At 43.3% G+C, this 24,412-nt stretch overlaps 1 protein-coding gene across 3 annotated transcripts in view; it reads right to left on the minus strand.

Moving 5' to 3' along the window:
• Positions 1 to 24,412, minus strand: part of MINDY4 (MINDY lysine 48 deubiquitinase 4) — a 109,154-nt gene that overhangs the window by 35,661 nt on the left and 49,081 nt on the right. For all 3 annotated transcript variants that reach the window (XM_032237266.1, XM_032237264.1, XM_032237265.1), the window contains 3 exons: positions 24,250 to 24,313; positions 20,483 to 20,548; positions 15,261 to 15,328 (listed from right to left, as the gene is read on the minus strand). In XM_032237266.1, the coding sequence (XP_032093157.1) occupies positions 15,261 to 15,328; positions 20,483 to 20,548; positions 24,250 to 24,313 (198 nt within the window). The remainder of the gene's footprint in view (positions 1 to 15,260; positions 15,329 to 20,482; positions 20,549 to 24,249; positions 24,314 to 24,412) is intronic.

Below are 24,412 nucleotides of genomic sequence, written 5' to 3' on the forward strand. Positions count from 1 at the left end.
GAGAGCTAAATAGCTTGAAATAGATCTATACTAGTCTCCCTTTATTTATCAGCATAAATATAACAAAAATGTAACAAAAAGGCAACAGTAAAAAATATTGGGTTTCTGTCTGGATGGTCTCTTGTGACGAGCCTAATGACAGAGAGTGGAAGTGTGACCTTCCTCCCATACTTGGGCATACCAGGGGTTGTGACTTTAAGTATATATATATATATATATATATATATATATATATATATATATATATAGATAGATAGATAGATAGATAGATAGATAGATAGATAGATAGATAGATATAGATATAGATATAGATATAGATATAGATATAGATATAGATAGATAGAGATAGAGATAGAGATAGAGATAGAGATATAGAGATATAGATATAGATATAGATATAGATATAGATATAGATATATAGATATATAGATATATAGATATATATATTTAGTGTCACAATCCCTGGTAAGCCCCAATTATGGGAGGAAGCTAACTGCTTCCATCATCTGTCAATCGGCTTGTCACAAGAGTCCATCACGACAGAAACCCAATATTTTTACTGTTGCCTTTGTTATATTTGTGTTTTATTTGTGCTGATAAATAAATAAAGGGAGACTAGTATAGATCTATTTCAAGCTATTTAGCTCTCATCAGCTAGCCATACCCTTACTGGGATTCGAACCTGTGATGTATTGCATCTTAGGCAAACGTCTTAGCCATTATGCCACAGGTCTCCTCCTTATCAGCTGAAGCCAGATCTATACTAGTCTATACTAGATCTATACTAGTCTCCCTTTATTTATTTATCAGCACAAATAAAACATATATATAGGCTGATAAGGAGTCGAGCTCTGTAGCTCAATGGTTAACACATCTGCCTAAGAGGCAATAGAGCACAGGTTCGATTCCCAACAAGGGTGTGGCTAGCTGATGAGAGCTAAATAGCTTGAAATAGATCTATTCTAGTCTCCCTTTATTTATTTATCAGCATAAATATAACATATATATATATATATGTATAAAAACATATATATATATATATAAACATATATATATATATATATATAAACATATATATATATATATATATATATATATATATATATATATAAACATATATATATATAAACATATATATATATATATATATATATGTTTTTATATATATATATATATTTGATTGCTTTAAAAAAAACTTGATTCTAAAAATAAAAGCAAGGAATAATTGTGATTGTTCCCTGGAATGCTTAACTCGGCATATCAAGGAAGTATTTGGACTAAAAAAAGCTTTTTAACTGTGGCCGTGAAAAGCAAGTTGATCTCACTAAAAAGGGTTTTATATTAATAAACTGCCATCTTCAAAGAACAATTCCAAGAGTTGATTTATATTAGGGACTCTTTCAAAGAATGTCAAGTCCCGAACATGACCGGAAGAAGAAGAAGAAAATGGAAAGTTGGTGAGATAATATTGAGTATCGGTCGGCCACTGGCCATTTTTTTCCCTGAATGACCGGCACTGTGGAATTCCCATGGCTTTGCTTGAAGCCAAATCACGGATGAAATAGACGTCAGACGGGAGCTCAGGGACATCCAGTGTGGACAATAGAAGGAAGTTCTAATTCCATCCATGGTTGCGAACGTTCTGGGAACGCCGAGTTGAGGCTAAGATATTGCAGGAGGAGCAACATCTGTGTTTCCCATCATTTTTCCTAGAGAGGAAATAACCTGCATTTCCAGAGGTTAGAAAGCCTCTTTCCAAAGGAGGTCAACCAGTGCATTTGAATGAGGAGGACCTCAAGAGTTTTGGACCAGAGCGGGGCCAATGGGAATTGTTGTTGGAAGACGTTGAGAAGAAAATGGAGGAACACATGAGCTACAGAAACTTGCAGAAGCTCGGTGTGACAATCTAATCGATTGATTGATCGATTAGGATAGAGCTGGAAGGGACATTGGAGGTCTTCTAGTCCAAACCTCTGCTCGAGCAGGAGGCTCTATACCATTTCAGACAAATGTCTGTCCTGTCTCTACTTAAAGACGCATTGTTCCCATCATCCATCTCCTCCCACTTATGACTGCAGGACTGTGACTCTGCCTGTATCCTTACGGTTTATATTGATATTGTTTCCTGGTTGCTTATTTGTACCCTACGACTATCATTAAGTGTTGCACCTTATGATTCTTGATGAATGTTATTTTATGTACACTGAGAGCATCAAAAGAGAAATTCCTTGTGTCCCCAATCACACTTGGCCAATAAAGAATTCTATTCTATTCTATTCTATTCTATTCTATTCTACCCTATCCTACACTTCTCTACTCTACTCTACCTAATCCATGTTTTCTATTCTATTCTATTCTACCGTATCCTACACTTCTCTACTCTACTCTACTCTACCTAATCCATGTTTCCTATTCTATTCTATTCTATTCTATTCTACCATATCCTACACTTCTCTACTCTACTCTACTCTACCTAATCCATGTTTCCTATTCTATTCTATTCTATTCTATTCTACCATATCCTACACTTCTCTACTCTACTCTACTCTACCTAATCCATGTTTCCTATTCTATTCTATTCTACCATATCCTACACTTCTCTACTCTACTCTACCTAATCCATGTTTCCTATTCTATTCTATTCTATTCTATTCTATTCTACCCTATCCTACACTTCTCTACTCTACTCTACCTAATCCATGTTTTCTATTCTATTCTATTCTATTCTATTCTATTCTATTCTACCATATCCTACACTTCTCTACTCTACTCTACCTAATCCATGTTTACTATTCTATTCTATTCTACTCTACCTAATCCATGTTTACTATTCTATTCTATTCTACCCTATCCTACACTTCTCTACTCTACTCTACCTAATCCATGTTTCCTATTCTATTTTATTCTATTCTATTCTACTCTACCTAATCCATGTTTCCTATTCTATTCTATTCTACCCTATCCTACACTTCTCTACTCTACTCTACCTAACCCATGTTTTCTATTCTATTCTATTCTATTCTACCATATCCTACACTTCTCTACTCTACTCTACTCTACCTAATCCATGTTTACTATTCTATTCTATTCTACTCTACCTAATCCATGTTTACTATTCTATTCTATTCTACCCTATCCTACACTTCTCTACTCTACCTAATCCATGTTTTCTATTCTATTCTATTCTATTCTATTCTACCATATCCTACACTTCTCTACTCTACTCTACCTAATCCATGTTTCCTATTCTATTCTATTCTATTCTACCATATCCTACACTTCTCTACTCTACTCTACCTAATCCATGTTTCCTATTCTATTCTATTCTACCATATCCTACACTTCTCTACTCTACTCTACCTAATCCATGTTTCCTATTCTATTCTATTCTATTCTACCATATCCTACACTTCTCTACTCTACTCTACCTAATCCATGTTTCCTATTCTATTCTATTCTATTCTATTCTATTCTATTCTACCCTATCCTACACTTCTCTACTCTACTCTACCTAATCCATGTTTTCTATTCTATTCTATTCTATTCTACCATATCCTACACTTCTCTACTCTACTCTACCTAATCCATGTTTACTATTCTATTCTATTCTACTCTACCTAATCCATGTTTACTATTCTATTCTATTCTATTCTACCCTATCCTACACTTCTCTACTCTACTCTACTCTACCTAATCCATGTTTCCTATTCTATTTTATTCTATTCTATTCTACTCTACCTAATCCATGTTTCCTATTCTATTCTATTCTACCCTATCCTACACTTCTCTACTCTACTCTACCTAACCCATGTTTTCTATTCTATTCTATTCTATTCTATTCTATTCTACCATATCCTACACTTCTCTACTCTACTCTACTTTACCTAATCCATGTTTCCTATTCTATTCTATTCTATTCTACCGTATCCTACACTTCTCTACTCTACTCTACTCTACCTAATCCATGTTTCCTATTCTATTCTATTCTACTCTACTCTACCTAATCCATGTTTCCTATTCTATTCTATTCTATTCTATTCTATTCTACCGTATCCTACACTTCTCTACTCTACTTTACTCTACTCTACTCTACCTAATCCATGTTTACTATTCTATTCTATTCTACCCTATCCTACACTTCTCTACTCTACTCTACCTAATCCATGTTTCCTATTCTATTCTATTCTACTCTACCTAATCCATGTTTCCTATTCTATTCTATTCTATTCTATTCTACCGTATCCTACACTTCTCTACTCTACTTTACTCTACTCTACTCTACCTAATCCATGTTTACTATTCTATTCTATTCTACCCTATCCTACACTTCTCTACTCTACTCTACCTAATCCATGTTTACTATTCTATTCTATTCTATTCTATTCTACCATATCCTACACTTCTCTACTCTACTCTACCTAATCCATGTTTACTATTCTATTCTACTCTACTCTTTCTAATCCATGTTTTCTATTCTATTCTATTCTACTCTATCCTACTCTACTCTATTAAAAACCTCCATAGATGGAGCACCCCGAACTTCTGAAGACAAGTTGTTCCACGGGTTAATTGTCACTGTTAATAAATTTCTCCTTCATTTCAGGTTGCTTCTCTCCTTGGTTAATTTCCTTCCATTGTTTTTTGTCCAACCTTGTGTTGCTTTGGAGAACAGATTGAACCCCCCTCTTCTTTGTGGCAGCCCCTCAAATACTGAAATGCTGCTATCATGTCTCACTCAGTCCTTCTTTTCCCTAGACTAGCCAGGCCCAGTTCCTGCAACTGCTCTTCCTATATTTCCGTCTCAAGGCCTTTGATCATCTTAGTTGATCCTCTCTGCCCTTTTTCCAAAGTCTCAAAGCCCTTTTTTCCCCCCTAACGTGGTGACCAAAACTGGATGCCGTATTTCCAGGTTTTGCCTTTCATCCAAGATGGTTCTACTTTCAAGCCACCAACTCTGGAGAGATTTAACCAGAAGAAACAAATTTTGGAACTGGCTGAGAACTTCCCAGCCATGTCTGTCTCTTGACCTGCTTGAAACGCTGACCCCCCCCCCTCCCTTTCACAGGAGAATCTCAGGCTCTTCACCAAAGAGGCCTCTTAAAATCTGGATGACTACTTGTGGCGGGAAGCTCCTTTCCTTATCATCACCTGGAGTTCAACAACCCAAATCTATCCAGCCCTGATTAAAAAAGGGGGAGGAAGGGAATGTATTATGAGAATGTGTCTCTTTCATTTGTGGTGAAGCCATAAATACCTGAGGCTATGACATAAACGACGTTGGTGTTGCAAGCCGCCCAGAATTGCCTCCCAGCGAGATGGGCAGCAAACAAATCTAATTAATTAATCAATTTATAAAGTAGGAGCCAATTTGGTATCATGGTTCAAGGGGGCAGAGTGTCAACTCACAAAGCATCCCTGGTCTGCTCTGGAGTTACAATAGGCAGGAGGGAGGATAACTGACAGAGCAGCACAGCAGCCACAACAAGGTAGCACATTCCACGCACACCTCTCTCAAGGCTGTCTCCCAGGATACCTGCAATAGTCAGAGGGGAGTAATCTCTACAGACCATGGAAGTGCTCCATTGGAGAATGTGATTTATGACACACCCTGGGAGGAGTGGGGGGGGGGGGGAAACAGGGTCATAGTTGGGCAGAGCTGGCTTCACTTGGGTACCTGCTGGCATGTTGCTCCGAATAAATAACTTGATTTCCTTTGAAGCCTGACTCAGGACTCATGATTTAATTAGGGCATCCATAGGAACCCTGACACAGAGACCAAGAGACCTTTGAATTCTAGTACTGACTTAAGCATGGATGCTAGCTGGATAACTTTGGACTTGTCCCTTCTCTTAGCCTTTAACTAGGCAACATAGTGGTTAGAGATGGTGAGTAAAAAGCCAAGAAAGCATGAGTTCTACTTCATCCTTAGGCACAGATGTTCCAGAGGTGATGATCTGCTGGCTCAAGAGTTGACCAGGAATTGGGAGATCTGGATTTTAGTCTCTCCTCAACAATGATAGCTCCGTGGGAGTGACTTAGGGCCAGCCCCTCCTTCACAGAGGTTACTTGGTGCAGTGGTTAAGGTACCAGGAGAAGCCAAGAACTTGTGAGTTGTCCTGCCTTGCCACAAAAGCTTTCTGGATGACCTTGGGCCAATTACCAGGAGACGTAGAACATAGATTCGTAAGCAGGAAGGGAACTCAGAGATCTTCTAGTCCAGCCCCCTGCTCAAGGTCAAATAGTTCTAATCTACTTTGTTCTTGAAAACTTCCACTGATGAAGTGACTTCTAGTCCCGCCTTAAGCATAAAAAACCAACTGAGTGACTTTGGACCAATCACCAGGAGGCAGTGAGTTCTAGTCCTGACTCAGGCATGAAAGCCAACTGGATGGCTTTGGGCCAATCACCAGGAGATGGTGAGTTCTAGTCCCACCTTGGCCATGAAAGCTGACTGTGTAAACTTTTGGCCAATCACCAGAAGACAGTGAGTTCTAGTCCTAGCTTAGGCATGAAAGACGATTGTGTGACTCTGGGCCAGTCACCAGGGGACAATGAGTTCTAGTCCCAACTTAGGCATGAAAACTGGCTGACTAACTTTGGGCCAATCAGCAGGAGACGGGTGAGTTCTAGTCCTGCCTTACACACAAAATCGACTTGGGGCCAGTTCTTCTCTCTTAGCCCTTAGGGCACCGATGGTAAACCTTTTTGGCTGCCGTGCCAATAGCGGGGGGAGCACAGGGGGGTCATGTGTCGGCGTGCCAAACCCATAATGCTATGTATGTGTGTCCCCCCAGTCTGCACGCATGCGTGTGATCAGTGACAACCCCCCCTGCTTTTAACACGTTTTTTTCCTCCTTTCTCAGGCTCCAGAGTCTTTCTAGGAGCCTGGGGATGGTGACTTCCGGCTTGTCCGTAGGGCCAATTTTCGACCTCCACAGCCTTCAGGAGGCTTCCCTGAAGGCTCTGGAAGTCAAAAATCAGCCCTACAGACAAACTGGAAGTCACCATTCCCGAACTTCTGGGTTCCCCATAGGGCCAATTTTTGACCTCCGGAGCATTCAGGGGCCTTCAGAAGGCTTCCCTAAAGGCTCCGGAGGGCAAAAAACGGCCCTACGAGCAAACCAGAAGTTTGTTCCAGTTTGTCTGTAGGGCCGATTTTCAACCTCCGGAACCTCTTCAGGAGGCTTCCCTAAAGGCTCCGGAGGGCAAAAACGGTCCTACAAGCAAACCAGAAGTTTGTTCTAGTTTGCCCATAGGACCATTTTTTTTTGTGCTTTGGAGGCTTCAGGGAAGCCTCCGGGGAGCGAAAAACAGTGCGCGCTGGCCAGCTGACAGGGCATCGCCTCGTGTGCCCTGAGAAATGGCTCTATGTGCCACCTGTGGAACGCATGCCATAGGTTCTCCATCGCGGCCCTAGGGAGAAGAAAGCTAGAGCAAACCACTTCCAAACATATTGCCAAGAAAACGGTAAGGCCTTATCCAGACTGACTCAAAGATTTGGGAGGGAAGAGGGAGAGGAGTTAAGAATGAACAAAAAAGAAAAGTCTATAGAACTTTTCTCTGACTGTTAGCAGAATGCAGTGTGAGTCAGAAACGGAAGTTAAATCTAACTTGGGAATGAAAGAAAAAAGTATACCAACTGATTAGAAAATATTTTTTTTGAATAGAAAGCCACTGTGGATATGAAGGGATGGGGGGAGAAGGACCCTGACTTAGCATTTGGGCATCTCTATATATATATTCTAAAGCTTATTAGTCATATATTTTCACCCACCTCCTTCTTATAAAAGAGTCCGAGCAGCTTTTCAAAATCCATCTCCGGATCCTTAACCTTTCAAACGTCTGTCTTAATATCCTCAATAATTCTCCTTCTTTGTTGGGTTAGTTTAATTTTCTAAATTTTGCTGTGCGATTATTTGGAGGACTGCAATCAAATGTCCATCTGGCTGGCTTTCTATTTCCTCCTCTATTTTATTAGGCAGCTTAGAAGTTACTTTTTTTAAAGTTCAATATTTTTTTCTGTTATTGTGTGACTTTATATAACTCCCGAGTTACATAAAGGTTTTACAAAAAAAAAAAAATGTTGATAAACACATGAGGTTTATCTGGGAAGGACTTTGATGAAGTTGAACAGATTTCAAGAGAGAGAGAAAAGATTTTTTTTTAAAAAACAACTCCATTAAAATAGTTTTCTAAAAGTTTTATTTAAATCACCAAGTTATTCAGGAGAGTTGGAACTGTATTCCAATACATAATGCTTTCCTGTGCTGGTTTTCTATTTGCATTAAGTATTGATTAAAGAACTTAATCAAGGCTTAATTGGATCTGGCACTGTTTATTTTATCACCAAATTTTTACTGCATGATATCTGCACTTTTCTGCAAAATTTGCAAGATGCAACCTCCCATCTTTGGTATGACTTGTGATAAAGCAAAGAAATACTGAGGCCAGATTTTTGCTTTAATTCCAAAGATTCTTAAAGCAAAAATAAAACTGGAAACCAGAATATTTTTCTTTTAGGACTATTGGACAAACTAGAAAAAATAAATAAATCTGAACATTACCTGTGGGGACTGCAGTGAGAATCATATATGCACAAAAATGGAAAGACAAATTGCCTATGAAGATTCTCAGTCATGGTTGTCCCAAAGGTGCTTTTTCAAAAGGCAACTGGACTTCCTTTGTTTTTCCTCGAAGACATTTCACTTCTCATCCAAGAGGCTTCCTCGGTTCTGACTGAATGGTGGAGGATGGAAGGATTTGTGTTCCTTGCAGTCATCTGGTTGTTAGTGCTATCTCTGAGGTTCGTTGAGGCCACTTCCATCCTCCATCATTCAGTCACGACTAAAGAAGTTTCTTAGATGAGAAGTGAAATGCCTTCAAGGAAAATTCAGAAAGTCCAGTTGCCTCTTGGGAAAAAAAAAAAAAACACCTTTGGGAAAGACAAATTTGAAGATTAGATGGAAAAAGTGACGAATGACCTGCTTTAATTCAAGAAAAGAATTCATCCTGTTTTGTTTCCACTTAGATACCACTTCTGGACTTTAAACTTGGAGCAGAAAAAAAATGAAACTTTGATTTTAGGTTTAGACGATTAAGCTAACTTTGCTGTTATAGAAATGAATAGTACTCTCTAAATGTCTAAAAAGCAAAAAAAAGTTTGAGGTTATAACTATGATTTGTATTCTACTGCACCAAAAAAACAATTGGAAGTCACTATTTTTCCTCTCTTTTCTTTACTTTTCCCTATTCCCTTTGCTTCTATTTGTATAATAAACTTGAATAAATCAATAAAAACCTCACACTTTGCAGGGAAGTTCTCAGAAAAAGGTAGCAAAGAGATCTAACATTTCTGAAATATCAAAATGGTCACAGAAGGATGGTGTTAGTGACAAGGAGATGGCACAGAATAACAAGGTTGGAAGGGGCCTTGGAGGTCTTCTAGTCCAACCCCCTGCTCAAGCAGGAGATCCTACACCATTTCGGACAAATAGATGTCCAATCAATCTCTTCTTAAAAGCCTCTAATGACAGAGCATGCACAACTTCTGGAGGCAAGTTGTTCCGCTCATTCATTGTTCTAAGTGTAAGGAAATTTGTCCTCATTTCTAGGTTGCTTCTCTCCTTGATTAGTTTCCATCCATTGCTCCTTCTCCTGCCTTTAGGTGCTTTGGAGAAAGACTCTTTTTGTGACAAGCCTTCAAATATTGGAAGACCACTATCGAATCCCTCCTAGTCCTTCTCTTAGTTAGACATATCTAGTTCTCTCAACCCTTCATCATATATTTTAGCCTCCAGTCCCCTAATCATCATTATTGCTCTTCTCTGCTCTTTCTAGAATCTCAACATATTTTTTTTAATTATGTTGACATTCGGATATTCTAAGATAGCCTTGCTGGAGTAGAACAGAATAACTGAGGTGGAAGGGACCTTGGAGGTCTTCTAGTCCAACCCTCTGCTCAGGCAGGAAACCCTATATACCATTTCAGACAAATGGATATCCAACATCTTCTTAAAAACTTCCAGTGCTGGAGCATTCACAATTTCTGAAGAAAAGTTGTTCCATTGATTAATTGTTCTAACTGTCAGGAAATTTCTCCTTAGTTCTAAGTTGCTTCTCTCCTTGATTAGTTTCCACCCATTGCTTCCTGTCCTGCCCTCAGGTGCCTTGGAGAATAGTTTGACTCCCTCTTCTTTGTGGCAGCCCCTGAGATACTGGAAGACTGCTATCATATCCCTCCCCAGCCCTTCTTTTCGTTAAACTAGACATACCCAGTTCCTGCAACCGTTCTTCATCTGTTTTAGCCTCCAGTTATGTTGTTAGTGCTATATAAAACAATACTATTGTGATCTTAGTGCTATCCCTCTGTTAATGCAGCCTAGGACTGAATTGAATTGTGGCTCGGCGTTCAAGTTTGTTAGAATCAATGGCTGGTTAGAGAAGGAAGGACAAGACATCACAAGACTTTGCAAGAGGGACAAAGCTGAAGTTTGTTCTTCAGCTGAGGGAGACAGATGGGCCGTGTGACTTAAAGGTAACGAGGTCCGTGAGAAATGTGGCATCTGGAGCTTGTAATCTCAAGGTAGAGAGGTTGATTAGGCTGAATTGCTTTTTCCATAGATTTGAATAGATTGATTTTAATGGCGCAAACAGCCTCCTCTTTGACCTTCGGTATTCCCTAAACTAGGTTGTTTTTTCAGTACTGTTGTTTTTTTCCCTTTTCCAAAAAAAAGGGGGGGGGAGGGGAATGGGATTTTAAAAAAAGCCAACATTGTTTCCTTCAACTATTAACAAAATAAAAGCACAAGTTTAAAACCTTTGGGGGGGGGGGAAAGCACAAGTTTAAAAACTTTTGAGAGTTTTTGAGACACTGATCGGAGATCTATATCTTTATTTAAAACCTTCACCGAGGTTGCTGGCGGCCAATTTCCTAGCTGAAAATTATTATCCCCTTCGCTGTCATATACTGAGCACTTTTTGCTCCAGAAATACTTTAGGGTTGCTCCTGGGTGGTTAGAGTTTAGGATCCTACACTTAGGTGCAACTAGCTGGTGGTGTTCCCTGTTGGACAGTGAGCAGAATGTTTTAGAATGTGGTGGCCTCACCAAATGGAGTTGGTTATTAGGTGTCCGCGTGAGTTAGCCTTTCCCAATTGTGCAACTTTTTAGAATTGTGGACTCCAACTCCCAGAATTCCTTAGCCAAGATGTCTCTTGTCGAATAGCTCCCTTGTCACTGAACGCATGGCAGAATGTTTGGGGAGATAATCATGGTTTCCTGAAAGATGCTTTTGGAGGCAACTGGATTTTCTTGGGCTGTCTTTTGAAAACGTTTCGCTTCTCATCCAGGAAACTTCCTCGGTTCTAATCTCAATTCTTCATTTCCCAAATTCTTCATTTTGAACTGAAGAAGCGGCTTGGGTGAGAAGCGAAAAGTTTTCGAAGAAAAAGAAAAAAAACCAAGGAAGTCCATCTGCCTTCCTGGAAAAAGCATTTTCAGGCGAGGGAATAGCCATTACTCAAGGGCTACTGACAGCTCTTTCCATTCCAAGATCATTTCAAAATACGTACTCAGTAGTGGTGGGTTGCAAATATTTTCACTACCTGTTTGGGCACGTTCTTGCACACATGTGCAACATTTCTGCGCATGTGCAGAAGCATCCGGGCGGGGCCTCCCACCACCGCTACTACTGGTTCAGCCGAACTGGGCCAAACTGGGAGCAACCCACCGCTGCTACTCAGGGAAGAGTTACAAGCAATCCGTGACCCAAGGCCACAACTGAGCCAAAAATTCTGTTGTTAAAGGGAGACATTTGTTAACCAAGCTTCGCCCCATCTTATGACCCCTTTTTTTGGCCACAGCTGTTAAGCGAATCGCTGAGCTGATAAGTTACCAATTCAGTTGTTCTGCGAAACTGCCTTCCTCATTGACTTTATAGCAATAGCAATAGCAGTTAGACTTATATACCGCTTCATAGGGCTTTCAGCCCTCTCTAAGCGCTTTACAGAGTCAGCATATCGCCCCCACAGTCTGGGTCCTCATTTCACCCACCTTGGAAAGATGGAAGGCTGAGTCAACCTTGAGCCGGTGAGATTTGAACCGCCGAACTGCAGATAACAGTGGCTGCAGTACAGCACTCTAACCAGTGCGCCACCTCGGCTCTTCTAAGACTTTGCTTGTCTGAAGGGGATCATGTGACACCCCCCCCCCCCAAGATACAGCAACCGTTGTAAGTATGAACCAGTTGCCAAATGTCTGGATTTTGATCCCATAACCATGGGGATGCTTCAAAGGTTGTAACTATGGGGAGCGGTCCTAAGTCACTTTTTTCAGCACCGTTGTTACTTAGAACGGTCTCTAAACTGAAGGTTGTAAGTCAAGGACCACCTGTAGAATGGAAAGTGTCTATGATTAGACTCTCAGTCGCTCAGGTTTTATTTGTCGAGCCGAGGTGGCGCAGTGGTTAGAGTGCAGTACTGCAGGCCACTTCAGCTGACTGCTATCTGCAGTTCAGCTGTTCAAATCTCACCGGCTCAAGGTTGACTCAGCCTTCCATCCTTCCGAGGTGGGTAAAATGAGGACCCGGATTGTTGTTGGGGGCAATATGCTGACTCTGTAAACCACTTAGAGAGGGCTGAACGCCCTATGAAGCGGCATATAAGTCTAACTGCTGTTGCTATTGTTTTTTCAAGAAGCAACTGCACTTCCTTCGTTTTCCCTTGAAGACGTTTTCCTTCTCACCCAAGAAGCTTCTTCAGTTCTAATGGGACGGTGGAGGGTGACAGTGGCTTCAACGACTCTCAAGAGAGAGTCTAATCTCACCGGCTCAAGGTTGACTCAGCCTTCCATCCTTCCGAGGTGGGTGAAATGAGGACCCAGACTGTGGGGGCGATACTGATGACCAGATGGCACTAAACAGTTGTAAGTCGAGGACTACCCCGTACAGTGTGACCCCCCTCCACATATTTTGAGGCTTCCCCCGCAACTGACTTGACTTAATGTGCCATCAATCTGGTTTTGTTTTTTTTAGCAAATCGCACCCAGAGACTTTCTCTGGGATGGAGATGTTTCCAACCTGCCTTTCAGAAATATTTTCCCATCCAGGGCAGATGACGGAATTCATCCACCCTTTCTGGCCTTTTTTGACTGACGGGAAAGGTTAGGTTAGCCTGACATTTGGATCTTGGAGGCTTTAAGGAAGAACAGAGTATTCTCTCCCCCCCCCCCCCTTGCCTCTGCTGGCGTTTCCTTCTCCTGAGCGATAAGGTAGATATTCAGAGCTGCTGTTGCTGAACATAAACAGAAGATAAGAACCGGGCCAAATTAGTTCCGGTGTTTGTTCCCTCTTGTTGAGGGGCTCAGGGGTTTTGAGCTAACAGGTTCAGGTTTTGTTTTGTTTTTTAAATTTGCTACTCTAAAAAAATAATAATAATCCACTTGGCATATGGTTCCTTAGTCCCTTTAGTCGTAATTTCCAGTAAAGCCAGAGGTAAAGGTAATCCTTGACTTACAACGGTATGTTTAGCAATCTTTAAAAGTTACAACAGAGGGACGCAGTAGTGGCTCAGGGGCTAAGATGCTGAGCTTGTCGATCAGAAAGGTCAGCAGTTCGGCGGTTCGAATCCCTAGCGCCGCATAACAGGGTGAGCTCCTGTTACTTGTCCCCAACTTCTGCCAACTTAGCAGTTCGAAAGCACGTAAAAAATGCAAGTAGAACAATATGAACCATCTTTGGTGGGAAGGTAACAGCATTCCGTGCGCCTTCAGTGTTTAATCATGCCGGCCACATGATCACGGAGACATCTTTGGACAGGGCTGGCTCTTTGGCTTTGAAACGGAAATGAGCACTGTCCCCTAGAGTCGGGAACGATTAGGAAGCATGTGCGAAGGGAACCTTTACCTAAAAGTTACAGAGGCATTTTAGGAAAGTGATTTATGACCCTTTTTCACAGTTACGATTGCATCTCTCATGGTCATGTGGTTAAAATTCAGACACTTGGCAACTGATTCATATTTATGACGGCTGCAGTGTCCTGGGAGGGTCACGTGATCCCCTTTTGTGACCTTCTGACCCGCAAATTCACTTCTGCAGCCGTGTTATTAGCAATTGCAGTGGTTCACTTAACAACTGTGGCAAGAGAGGCTGTAAAATGTGGGACGCAGATGTGGGGACAGAGTGCCCTTAAAACAGCACATGAAATAGGCTTCAAGATTTAGCACCATGGATTTTTGCTTGATGTCTCGGAGTTTACATGCTCCAGAATCAGGTACCAGAAGACACTGAAATGGTCTCAATGTTTGCCAAGATGCCAGCTGCATAATTTTCTTCACACAATGATGTCACAATGGCTACAAGTACCCAATTGACACTAGACCAGTGTTTCTCAACCTTGGCAACTTGAAGATGTCCGGACTTCAACTCCCAGAATTCCCCAGCCAGCATTCAGGAGGCCAAAGCAGACCCCAAATCAGAATTTCTGCCCTCCTCCGACCCCTACAAAAAGACCCCAAAGGGGGAGACTCTCTGCAGCAACACAAGCGTTCATTGCACATATCCTGCCCAGGGGCCATAGTTTGAAGACCCCTGATTTAGTGCAATATAAAAAATGCAAATAATTTTTGTGAGGACCACCAGAATTTTCTCAAGGACCCCCCCCCCCAGTTGGTGACCGCTGGTTTACAGAGTATGCTCCAGTGGTAGGTTGCAGGCGGTACGCCCCGGTACGGACGTACCGGATCCTGCCTGGAGCACCCGGTACCATTCCAGTATAGTGCTCCAGAGGGCCCATCCGCCTGCCCGCGCTCCTTACCGATGCTTTATGCTGCCGGTACTTCCGCGCATGCGCATGGCACGTAGGGCGCCTGTGCGATGCTCCCAGGAGCAGCTGGAGCGTCACAGAGGTTTGCGGAAGCGTCATTTGACGTTAGAACACATGTGCGCGCCACGAGCATACATGTGGTTAACTCCGGGGCCGTTCCAACCGTACCGGTTGGAACGGAATCCGGAACCCACCACTGGTATGATCCCATGCTCCACGGCATTGAAATTTTGCTGAAGATGCATTCCTCTAGATGTGAATGCATACGTGTTTAGGGCTAAGAATCAGCCTGGATGTTTCCCCGAGAAGCCCAAAGAATTCCATCTCTCGTAAGCAGAAACATTCTTTGAAGCTTTGGCCTTTAGGTGCTTCTTTCAAATGTATATACCAGGGGCTTAAGCGCTAATTTACGACGTTCTGAGAAAAATACAAACATACTCACCGGTGGATGGATCTTGACAAGATCACTGACAAAGTCAGAAGAATGCAGCCATGGGGACCAGCCTCAAACTGAAAGGCAGGAGAAGAGGGGAGGTGGAAAAAAATATTGGAGTCATGACTAAAATAGGGACTTCCCCAAGTTCCCCCCAAAAGTTTTTGGTTGACCAAAAAAAAAAAAAAAAAAAATGTGTGTGTTGGTTGTTCATCATTTCTGGAATATTTTAGATGTTTCAGCTATTTAGAGAGGCAGTTTGGTCTAGTGGTTAAGGAGATGGTGAGTTCTAGTCCCACCTTAGGCATGAAAACCAAGTGGAAGACTTTGGCCAATCACCAGGAGATGGTGAGTTTTAGTCCCACTTTAAGCATGAAAGCCAGATTGAAGTCTTTGACCAATCACCAGTAGACGGTGAGTTCTAGTCCCACCTTAGGCATGAAAGCTGACTTTGGACCAATCACCAGGAGGCACTGAATTCTAATCCCACTTTAGACGGTTGTAATTTATGACAGTTTAGACACTTATGACTAAATTGAGTCATTTTGGAACAAGCCTAATTTTACAATCTTTTTGCAGAACCCGTTAATAGAAGGCCACGTTTTTTAAGCAAACCAATAGTTCGTTACAGATACAGTTGCTGGTTTTCAGGCAAATTTGTCGTAAAAATGAGGTCATGTTGATTGTAGGGTGCTACAAACAGCCACAAGTGTTGCCTGGTTGTTGAGTTCCTGAGTTGTGATCACACAACTGCAATTGTGTTTGTGTGTGATTAGCAGAACTTTGAATCCAGATCCTAAGTGTCTCCAGGAAAGTCTGCCGCAACTTCGAACAGTTGCTAAGCACCCGGTCCTAAGTCAAGAATTACCTGTTCAACATATTTAATGAGAGTACTATGGTTTTATTCTTAATTTTTAGACACTGTCCAGAAATTACCGTATTTTTCAGAGTATAAGACGCACCAAGGTTTTGAAGAGGCAAATTTTTAAAAAAGTAGGTAGGTAGATAGAGGGAGAGAGAGGGGAAATACAGTAGGTAGATAGGGAGAGAGAGTAGGTAGGTAGATAGAGGGAGAGAGAGGGAGAAATACAGTAGGTAGGTAGGTAGGGAGAGAGAGAGTGAGTAGGTATGTAGGTAGGTAGGTAGGTAGGTAGGTAGGTAGGTAGGTAGGTAGGCAGATAGAGGTAGGGAGAGAGAAATACAGTAGGAAGGGAGGGAGGGAGAGAGTAGGTAGGTAGGTAGAGGGAGGGAGGGAGGGAGAGCGAGAGAAATACAGTAGGGAGGGAGGGAGAGAGTAGGTAGGTAGGTGGAGAGAGAGGGAGAGAGAGAAATACAGTAGGGAGGGAGGGAGAGAGTAGGTAGATAGGTAGATAGAGGGAAAAAGAGAGAGAGAGAGAAATACAGTAGGTAGGTAGGGGGAGTGAGTGGGTAGATAGGTAGGTAGAGGGAGGGAGAGAGAAATACAGTAGGTAGATAGGGAGAGAGAGTAGGTAGGTAGATAGAGGGAGAGAGAGGGAGAAATACAGTAGGTAGGTAGGTAGGGAGAGAGAGAGTGAGTGAGTAGGTAGGTAGGTAGGTAGGCAGATAGAGGTAGGGAGAGAGAAATACAGTAGAAAAGGAGGGAGGGAGAGAGTAGGTAGGTAGGTAGGTAGAGGGAGGGAGGGAGGGAGGGAGAGCGAGAGAAATACAGTAGGTAGGTAGGTAGGGAGAGAGAGAGTGAGTAGGTAGGTAGGTAGGGAGAGAGAGAGTGAGTAGGTAGGTAGGGAGGGAGGGAGGCAGATAGAGGTAGGGAGAGAGAAATACAGTAGGAAAGGAGGGAGGGAGAGAGTAGGTAGGTAGGTAGGTAGGTAGGTAGAGGGAGGGAGGGAGGGAGGGAAGGAGAGCGAGAGAAATACAGTAGGTAGGTAGGTAGGGAGAGAGAGAGTGAGTAGGTAGGTAGGTAGGGAGGCAGGTAGAGGTAGGGAGAGAGAAATACAGTAGGAAAGGAGGGAGGGAGAGAGTAGGTAGGTAGGTAGGTAGGTAGGTAGGTAGAGGGAGGGAGGGAGGGAGAGCGAAAGAAATACAGTAGGTAGGTAGGTAGGGAGAGAGAGAGTGAGTAGGTAGGTAGGTAGGGAGAGAGAGAGTGAGTAGGTAGGTAGGGAGGGAGGGAGGGAGGCAGATAGAGGTAGGGAGAGAGAAATACAGTAGGAAAGGAGGGAGGGAGAGAGTAGGTAGGTAGGTAGGTAGGTAGAGGGAGGGAGGGAGGGAGAGCGAGAGAATTACAGTAGGGAGGGAGGGAGAGAGTAGGTAGATAGGTAGATAGAGGGAGAAAGAGAGAGAGAGAGAAATACAGTAGGTAGGTAGGGGGAGTGAGTGGGTAGATAGGTAGATAGAGGGAGAGAGAGGGAGAAATACAGTAGGTAGGTAGGGAGAGAGAGTGAGTAGGTAGGTAGGCAGGTAGAGGGAGGGAGAGAAAAATACAGTAGGGAGGGAGGGAGAGAGTAGGTAGGTAGGTAGGTAGAGGGAGGGAGAGAGAGAGGCTGATGTTCCCACCAATTTGTTGCTGTTTTAATATTATAATTTTTGCACAAATTCCAATGGATCATTTGTGCTACTGAATTGTGCCGCAATTTATAATCAGTCTGCGCGATTTTTTTACAGCAGCTGAGTATGTGATCAACAGTTTCGTCAGCTTCTTTGCAAAGTCTGCATTTGGCATCATCAGAGGATTTTTCGATTTTGGCCTTAATGGCATTTGTGCAGATAGCTTGTTCTTGCGCAGCCAGGATTAGTGACTCTGTTTCTTTCTTTAATGTACCTGTTGTTAACCATAACCAAGTTTGTTCACTGTCCACTTTATCTTTTATTTTTTCCAGAAATTGGCCATCCAGTGCTTTGTTCTGCCAACTCTCCATTCTTGATTTTATCACATCTTTTCTGTATTCTTGTTTCGTCTGTTGGGCCTTCAGTAGATTTTTGTTCTTTACTTCGATTAATAGATGTTCTTGACTTTCTTTTAAATAATCAGCCAGTGCATGTTTTTCTTCTTCAACTGTTTGCTTCCCTTGTAATAATCCTCTGCCACCTGATTTTCGGGGCAGGTACAGTCTATCAGTATCACCACGTGGATGTAAACTGTAGTGCATTGTCATTAGTTTCCTGGTTTTTCGGTCCAAAATGTCCAAATCAGCTTGTGTCCAGTTAACTATGCCAGCTGTGTATCTTATAACTGGTATTGCCCAGGTATTTATGGCCTTGATTGTATTTCCACCATTCAATTTAGATTTCAAAATTTTCCTAACTCTGTTGGTGTACTCTCGCCTGACAATAGTTTTTACTTCTCCATGCTTGATGTTATCCAACTGCAGAATGCCTAAGTATTTGTAGGCTTCATTTTCGTTGCATTTAATTAGTTGGCCATTGGGCATTTCAATTCCCTCACATGCAGTGATTTTGCTCCTTTTTATGGATACAGTGGCGCATTTTTCCATGCCAAACTGCATTGAAATATCGGTGCTGAATACTCGGACTGTGTTTGTCAGTGATTGGATTTCTATTTCTGACTTTCCATAGAGTTACAAATCATCCATATATAGTATTATTATTATTATTATTATTATTATTAATAATAATAATAATAATAATAATACATTTATATTGTGTGTGAACATAGTTGATTCTGGGTATCATTTATATTAATCCAATTCACAATAACAATATTAGTAATCTCTATCACATTTCTCAAATATAAGTAATAGGTTTATATTGTTCAAACATATACGTATATTCAAAAAAATGCCTAACTCCTCATCTTTATCTCTATCTTCATCAATATCTTTCTTCTTCATCTAAATATTTCTCTATTATATATAAACAAATTTAACTAAGTTTCATTTATACTGATCCAGTTTATCCTAACATTGTTAGTAATCTCTATCACATTTACCAAGTTTATAAATTTAAATTTTGGGCTCCGTTGTGACTGTATTTTTTTGAGGACAACTTGTTTCTTTGCATTGCAACTTGTGTGTGTTTTTGTGCTGGAGAAGAAGTCTGTCCAACTTTGCTCTCCACTTTTTAAAAGCAAATAAGCAGGTTGGCTTCGCAAGAGAATGGCAATTTTGCAACGGCATAAACGCAATCCAGCCCCTTTCTGGCCTACAGCGGGAGCCAACCGGGAAAATCTCCCTCCTTCCCACCCACCCTCGGTCCTAATTAGCCTGCCCTTTCTTAATTTTCAAATCAAAATAAGTTCGGCGAATGCCGTTCAGGTCAGGAAAAGCCATTAAAAACTCATTCATCCTGTTCCATAAACATCATTCTTTAAGTACCACTCGAAACAAATTCTCAGTTAGGGAGAAAAAAAAAAGACTTACCAAAAAAAAATAAGGCCATAGAAATCTTAGATGGGCTTTTTTTTTTTTTTTTTTTTGATGAAGAAAAAGATTGGTTTGGTGATTTATGCATTTGGATTTTTAAAAAAAAAAGTTTCTGGGGGAAATGGAAAAAGTGAGATGTCAAGTGTTCGGTTCTATTATTCCGTTATTTAGCAGAACGAAGGGACGAAGGCATAATTTTGTGCTTTCCGTCTTTTTTTCCACTTTTTCCCCCCCCCACTTTCCTGACTTCTTCGTTTGCCTTAGTTTTTCTTTATTATTTTAAATAAATATTCCCCCTCGTATGTATGGGCTGGTCGTTCCTGACTCTAGGGGGCGTTGCTCATGTCCGTTTCAAAGCCGAAGAGCCAGCGCTGTCCGAAGCCGTCTCCCTGGTCATGTGGCCGGCATGACTAAACGCTGAAGGCGCATGGAACGCTGTTAACCTTCCCACCAAAGGTGGTCCCTATTTTTCTACCTGCATTTTTACATGCTTTCGAACTGCTAGGTTGGCAGAAGCTGAGACAAGTCACGGGAGCTCATTCCATTACACGGCGCTAGGGATTCGAACCGCCGACCTTTCTGATTGACAAGCTCAGGATCTTAGCTACTAAGTTACCTTTCCATTATAATACCTAATGTTAAATCTTAATCGTAATAAAGGCAGGATTTTTTTTTTTAATCTAAATAAAATAAAGCAAGCCGGAGGGCAGTTAAGAGCCGCATCTAATCCACACACACACCCTCTCTGTTGTGTCTTTCCTACACAACATGGCAGCGGTGCTTTTAAACGCACAAGGAAAAACGGCGTTAAGAAGTGAAGTATAATTGGAGAGCCCCGACCAGAAGTGACAGCTCCCTTCCCAGCCTTGTTACCTGATGGATATTTTGTTGTAGGAAGATCAGCAGGTCTTTGAAGTTTGTGATAGTGTGCAACAAGAGCTGCAACGAAGCAAGAAAGAGAGGAAAAATGAGATCCTGCAGGCAAATGGAAGACGTTGATATCTAGGCGACAAAATCACCCACAGGACAGACTTTTGAAGAAGTGAGTCCCAAATTCTGCTGGGTTGGAAGAGAAACACGGGGCTGGCTTAGGAATTCTGGGAGTTGAAGTCCACCTCTCTTAGTCTTGGCGAACCTTTTCAGCACACGTGGGGGGGGGGAAACAGGAACCGGAAGGGCAGCTCCTTGGAGCGTATGCGCGCACTGGGAAGCTGAGCTTCCAGTTTCTAGCATGCACATACGTGCTGGTCACCTCGTCTTCCGGTTTTTGGTGCACACATGCACATTCAAAGATCAGCTGGGCAGCACACATGTGTGCTCCAGGACCCGGAAGAACAATAGGCAACGGCTGGCGTGCCCAGAGAGACGGCTCTGCGTGCCACTTCCGGCACGCGTGGAGATAGGTTCTCCGTCACCGGCCTATCTTAAAGTGGCCAAAATTGGCATGCACACTGGATTACAGTGTCACGTACTGCAAACCAGGTTTCTGAATCCAGGAGGGCTTTTTTCCTTTCTCACCAGTGTTCAGATATATGATTTTTTTTTCTTTTTAAAATTAATGAAACAGCCACTTCGCACTGGCTGTGTCTGCTTCTTTAGGCTACCCGTCTGCCAGGGACATCTGGACTTAACATCATCCAGGAGTAAAGAAAGGGAAAAATTCAGAGCATCTGAAAGGGTGTCCCCCCCCCCCCCCGAAAACTGGGATGAAGGGAAACAGGGAGCGTTTCTCATACACGTACCAACTCCAAACGGCCAGTCCCAAAGGGTTTAAGTTACTAAGAGGATAAGCCTAAAGATTTATTTATGCTTATCTGGCTACTCGCTGACTTCCAGACATAGAACATTATCTTTTTCATTTCGTTTCTCTTTTTCGCTCCTCTCCTCTCTCTTTTCCTTCCTCTTTCTTTCCCCCTCTCTCCCTCTCCCTATTTCTCTCTTTCTCTCTCCCCTCCTTTTCCTTCTCTCTCTCTCTCCCTCCTCCCTCTCTTTCTCTCTCTCCTCTCCCTCTTTCTCTCCCTCTTCTCCCCTTCCTTCTCTCTCTCCCCCTCCTCTCTCTCCTTCTCCCTTTCTCTCTCCCCTCCCTTTCCTTCTCTCTCTCTCCCCTCCTCCCTCTCTCCCTTCCTCTTTCTTCTCCCCCTCTCGCCTCTCCTTCTCCCTCTTCCTCCTCTCTTTCTATCCCACTCTCTCCCTCTCCCTCTTTCTCTCCCCCTCCCTTTCCTTCTCTCTCTCTCCCTCCTCCCTATCTCTCTCTCCTCTCCCTCTCTTCCTCTCTCTTTCTGTCCCTCTTTCTCTCTTTCTCTCTCTTCTCCCCTTCCTTCTCTCTCTCTCTCCCCCTCCCCTCTTTTTCTCTCCCTATTTCTTTCTCTTGCCCCCCCTTTCTTCTCATCTCTCTCCTCTCTCTCCTTCTCCCTCTTTCTCTCTTTCTCTCTCCTCTCCCCTTCCTTCTCTTTCTCCCCCTCCTCACTCTCTTTCTCCCCCCTCCCCCCTCTCCTCTCTCTGTCTCTCTCTCTCCCTCTTTCTCTTTCTATCGTTGTCTCAATGGGGGGGGCAGAATAATGTCTTCCTTTGAAAAAACTTCAAATCTTAATTAAGATTTGAAGCAGTCAGGGACATCTCATAGATTGGAAAACATTTGTTCAAATTTGGATATAGTATAAAAATATAATAATTATACCTCTACCAAGGAGGGAAGGAATGGAGGGAGGGAGGAAGGAAGGAAGGAAGGAAGGAAGGAAGGAAGGAGAAGATAAGAAAGTCAGAGAGGGGGCAGGGAGAGAGGGAAGTGGGGAGGGAAGGGAAAGGAAGGGAAGCAGAAAGGAAGTTGCCTCTGGGGATGTGGACAAGGCCATCCGAGCTGTGCCTCCACTTGTATTCTGGACCCGTGTCCCTCCTGGCTGGTGGCTAACAGCAGGGAGGTGACACATGGCTGGATCCAGGCGGTTGTCACCGCCTCCCTTCGGGAGGGGCACTTCCCCGCCGTACTCAAAACGGCGGTGGTGAGACCCCTCCTAAAGAAACCATCGTTAGATCCAGCCATCTTAAACAACTTTCGTCCTGTCTCCAACCTTCCCTTTATCGGGAAGGTTGTTGAGAAGGTGGTGGCCTTTCAGCTTCGACGGGCCTTGGAGGAAGCTAGCTATCTTGACCCCTTCCAGTCCGGCTTCAGACCTGGTTACAGCACAGAAACCGCTTTGGTCGCATTGACCGATGATCTCTGGAGGGCCAGAGATGGAGGCTATGCGTCCATCCTGGTTCTCCTTGACCTCTCAGCGGCTTTCGATACCATCGACCATGGTATCCTTCTGCGACGACTGCGGGAGGTGGGAGTGGGAGGCACTGTTCTGCGGTGGTTCTCCTCCTACCTCTCGGACAGGTCGCAGTCGGTGTTAGTCGGGGGGCAGAGATCGTCCCTGAGGCCCCTAACATGTGGGGTACCCCAGGGTTCGGTCTTATCCCCCCTACTATTTAACATATACATGAAACCGCTGGGCGAGATCATTCGGAGGCACGGGATAAAATACCATCAATATGCGGACGATACGCAATTGTATCTGTCCGCCCCGTGCCAACTCAATGAAGCGGTGGACGTGATGAACCAGGGTCTGGAGGCCGTTAAGGACTGGATGAGTGCTAACAAACTGGTGCTCAACCCGGATAAAACCGAGTGGCTGTTGTGTTTCCCCCCCAATAATTTGGCTAATACACCAACGCTTAGGCTGGGGGGTCAAATTTTATACCCCTCAGATAGGGTCCGCAACTTAGGAGTCCTCCTGGATCCACAGCTGACTTTTGACCACCAGCTGTCAGCTGTGACCAGGGGGGCATTTGCCCAGGTTCGCCTGGTCCGCCAGTTGCGGCCCTACCTAGATCGGGGGGCCCTCACAACAGTCACTCGAGCCCTTGTGATCTCCAGACTGGAATACTGCAATGGGCTCTACATGGGGCTGCCCCTGAAGTGCATCCGGCGACTACAGCTAGTCCAAAATGCAGCCGCGCGAGTGATAGTGGGCGCACCTCGGTTCGCCCACGTTACACCTGTCCTCCGCGAGCTGCACTGGCTACCTGTTGGTCTCCGGGTGCGCTTCAGGATACTAATGACCACCTTTAAAGCACTCCATGGTAGTGGATCTGGGTACTTGAGAGACCGCCTTCTGCCGATTACCTCCCTAAACCGACCAATTAGATCGCACAGACTAGGCCTCCTCCGAATTCCATCAGCCGGTCAATGCCGACTGGCGACCACACGGAGGAGAGCCTTCTCTGCTGCTGCCCCGACCCTATGGAACGAGCTCCCCATGGAGATCCGCACCCTCACCACGATCCAGACCTTCCGCGCAGCCCTCAAGATCTGGCTCTCCCAGCAGGCCTGGGAATAGGTTTCCAATCACCCGCCCGAGTGTTTGATTGCTGAATGAAAGTTGTGTTTTATCATTTTTCTTTTGTTCACTAATTGTTTGTTTTGACCTTGCACTTCCCCTCCCCTGTGGTTGTAAGCCGCCCTGAGTCCCCTCAGGGAAAAGGGCGGCATATAAATCCCAATAAACCTCAAACCTCAAAGAATTGATGATGAAGAGAAACACAGGGGAAAGGCAGGGAAGGAGGGAGGGAGGGAGGGAGAAGTCTAAATGAAAATGTACCATTTCTAAGATCCCATCTGGCTTATATTTTCCTGCAGGCATGAACTGCTGTGTTCCTGTAGCCCTGAAAAGGTCAGGAAAACAAAACATTCTGATTTTCTTGAATGCAGGGGCAAAAAAGCAATAACTTGTGGGTGATTCAGCAGACCTAGTTAGTGTACTC

The sequence above is a fragment of the Thamnophis elegans genome, chromosome Z, assembly GCF_009769535.1.
Source record: "Thamnophis elegans isolate rThaEle1 chromosome Z, rThaEle1.pri, whole genome shotgun sequence".
Lineage (NCBI taxonomy): Eukaryota > Metazoa > Chordata > Lepidosauria > Squamata > Colubridae > Thamnophis > Thamnophis elegans.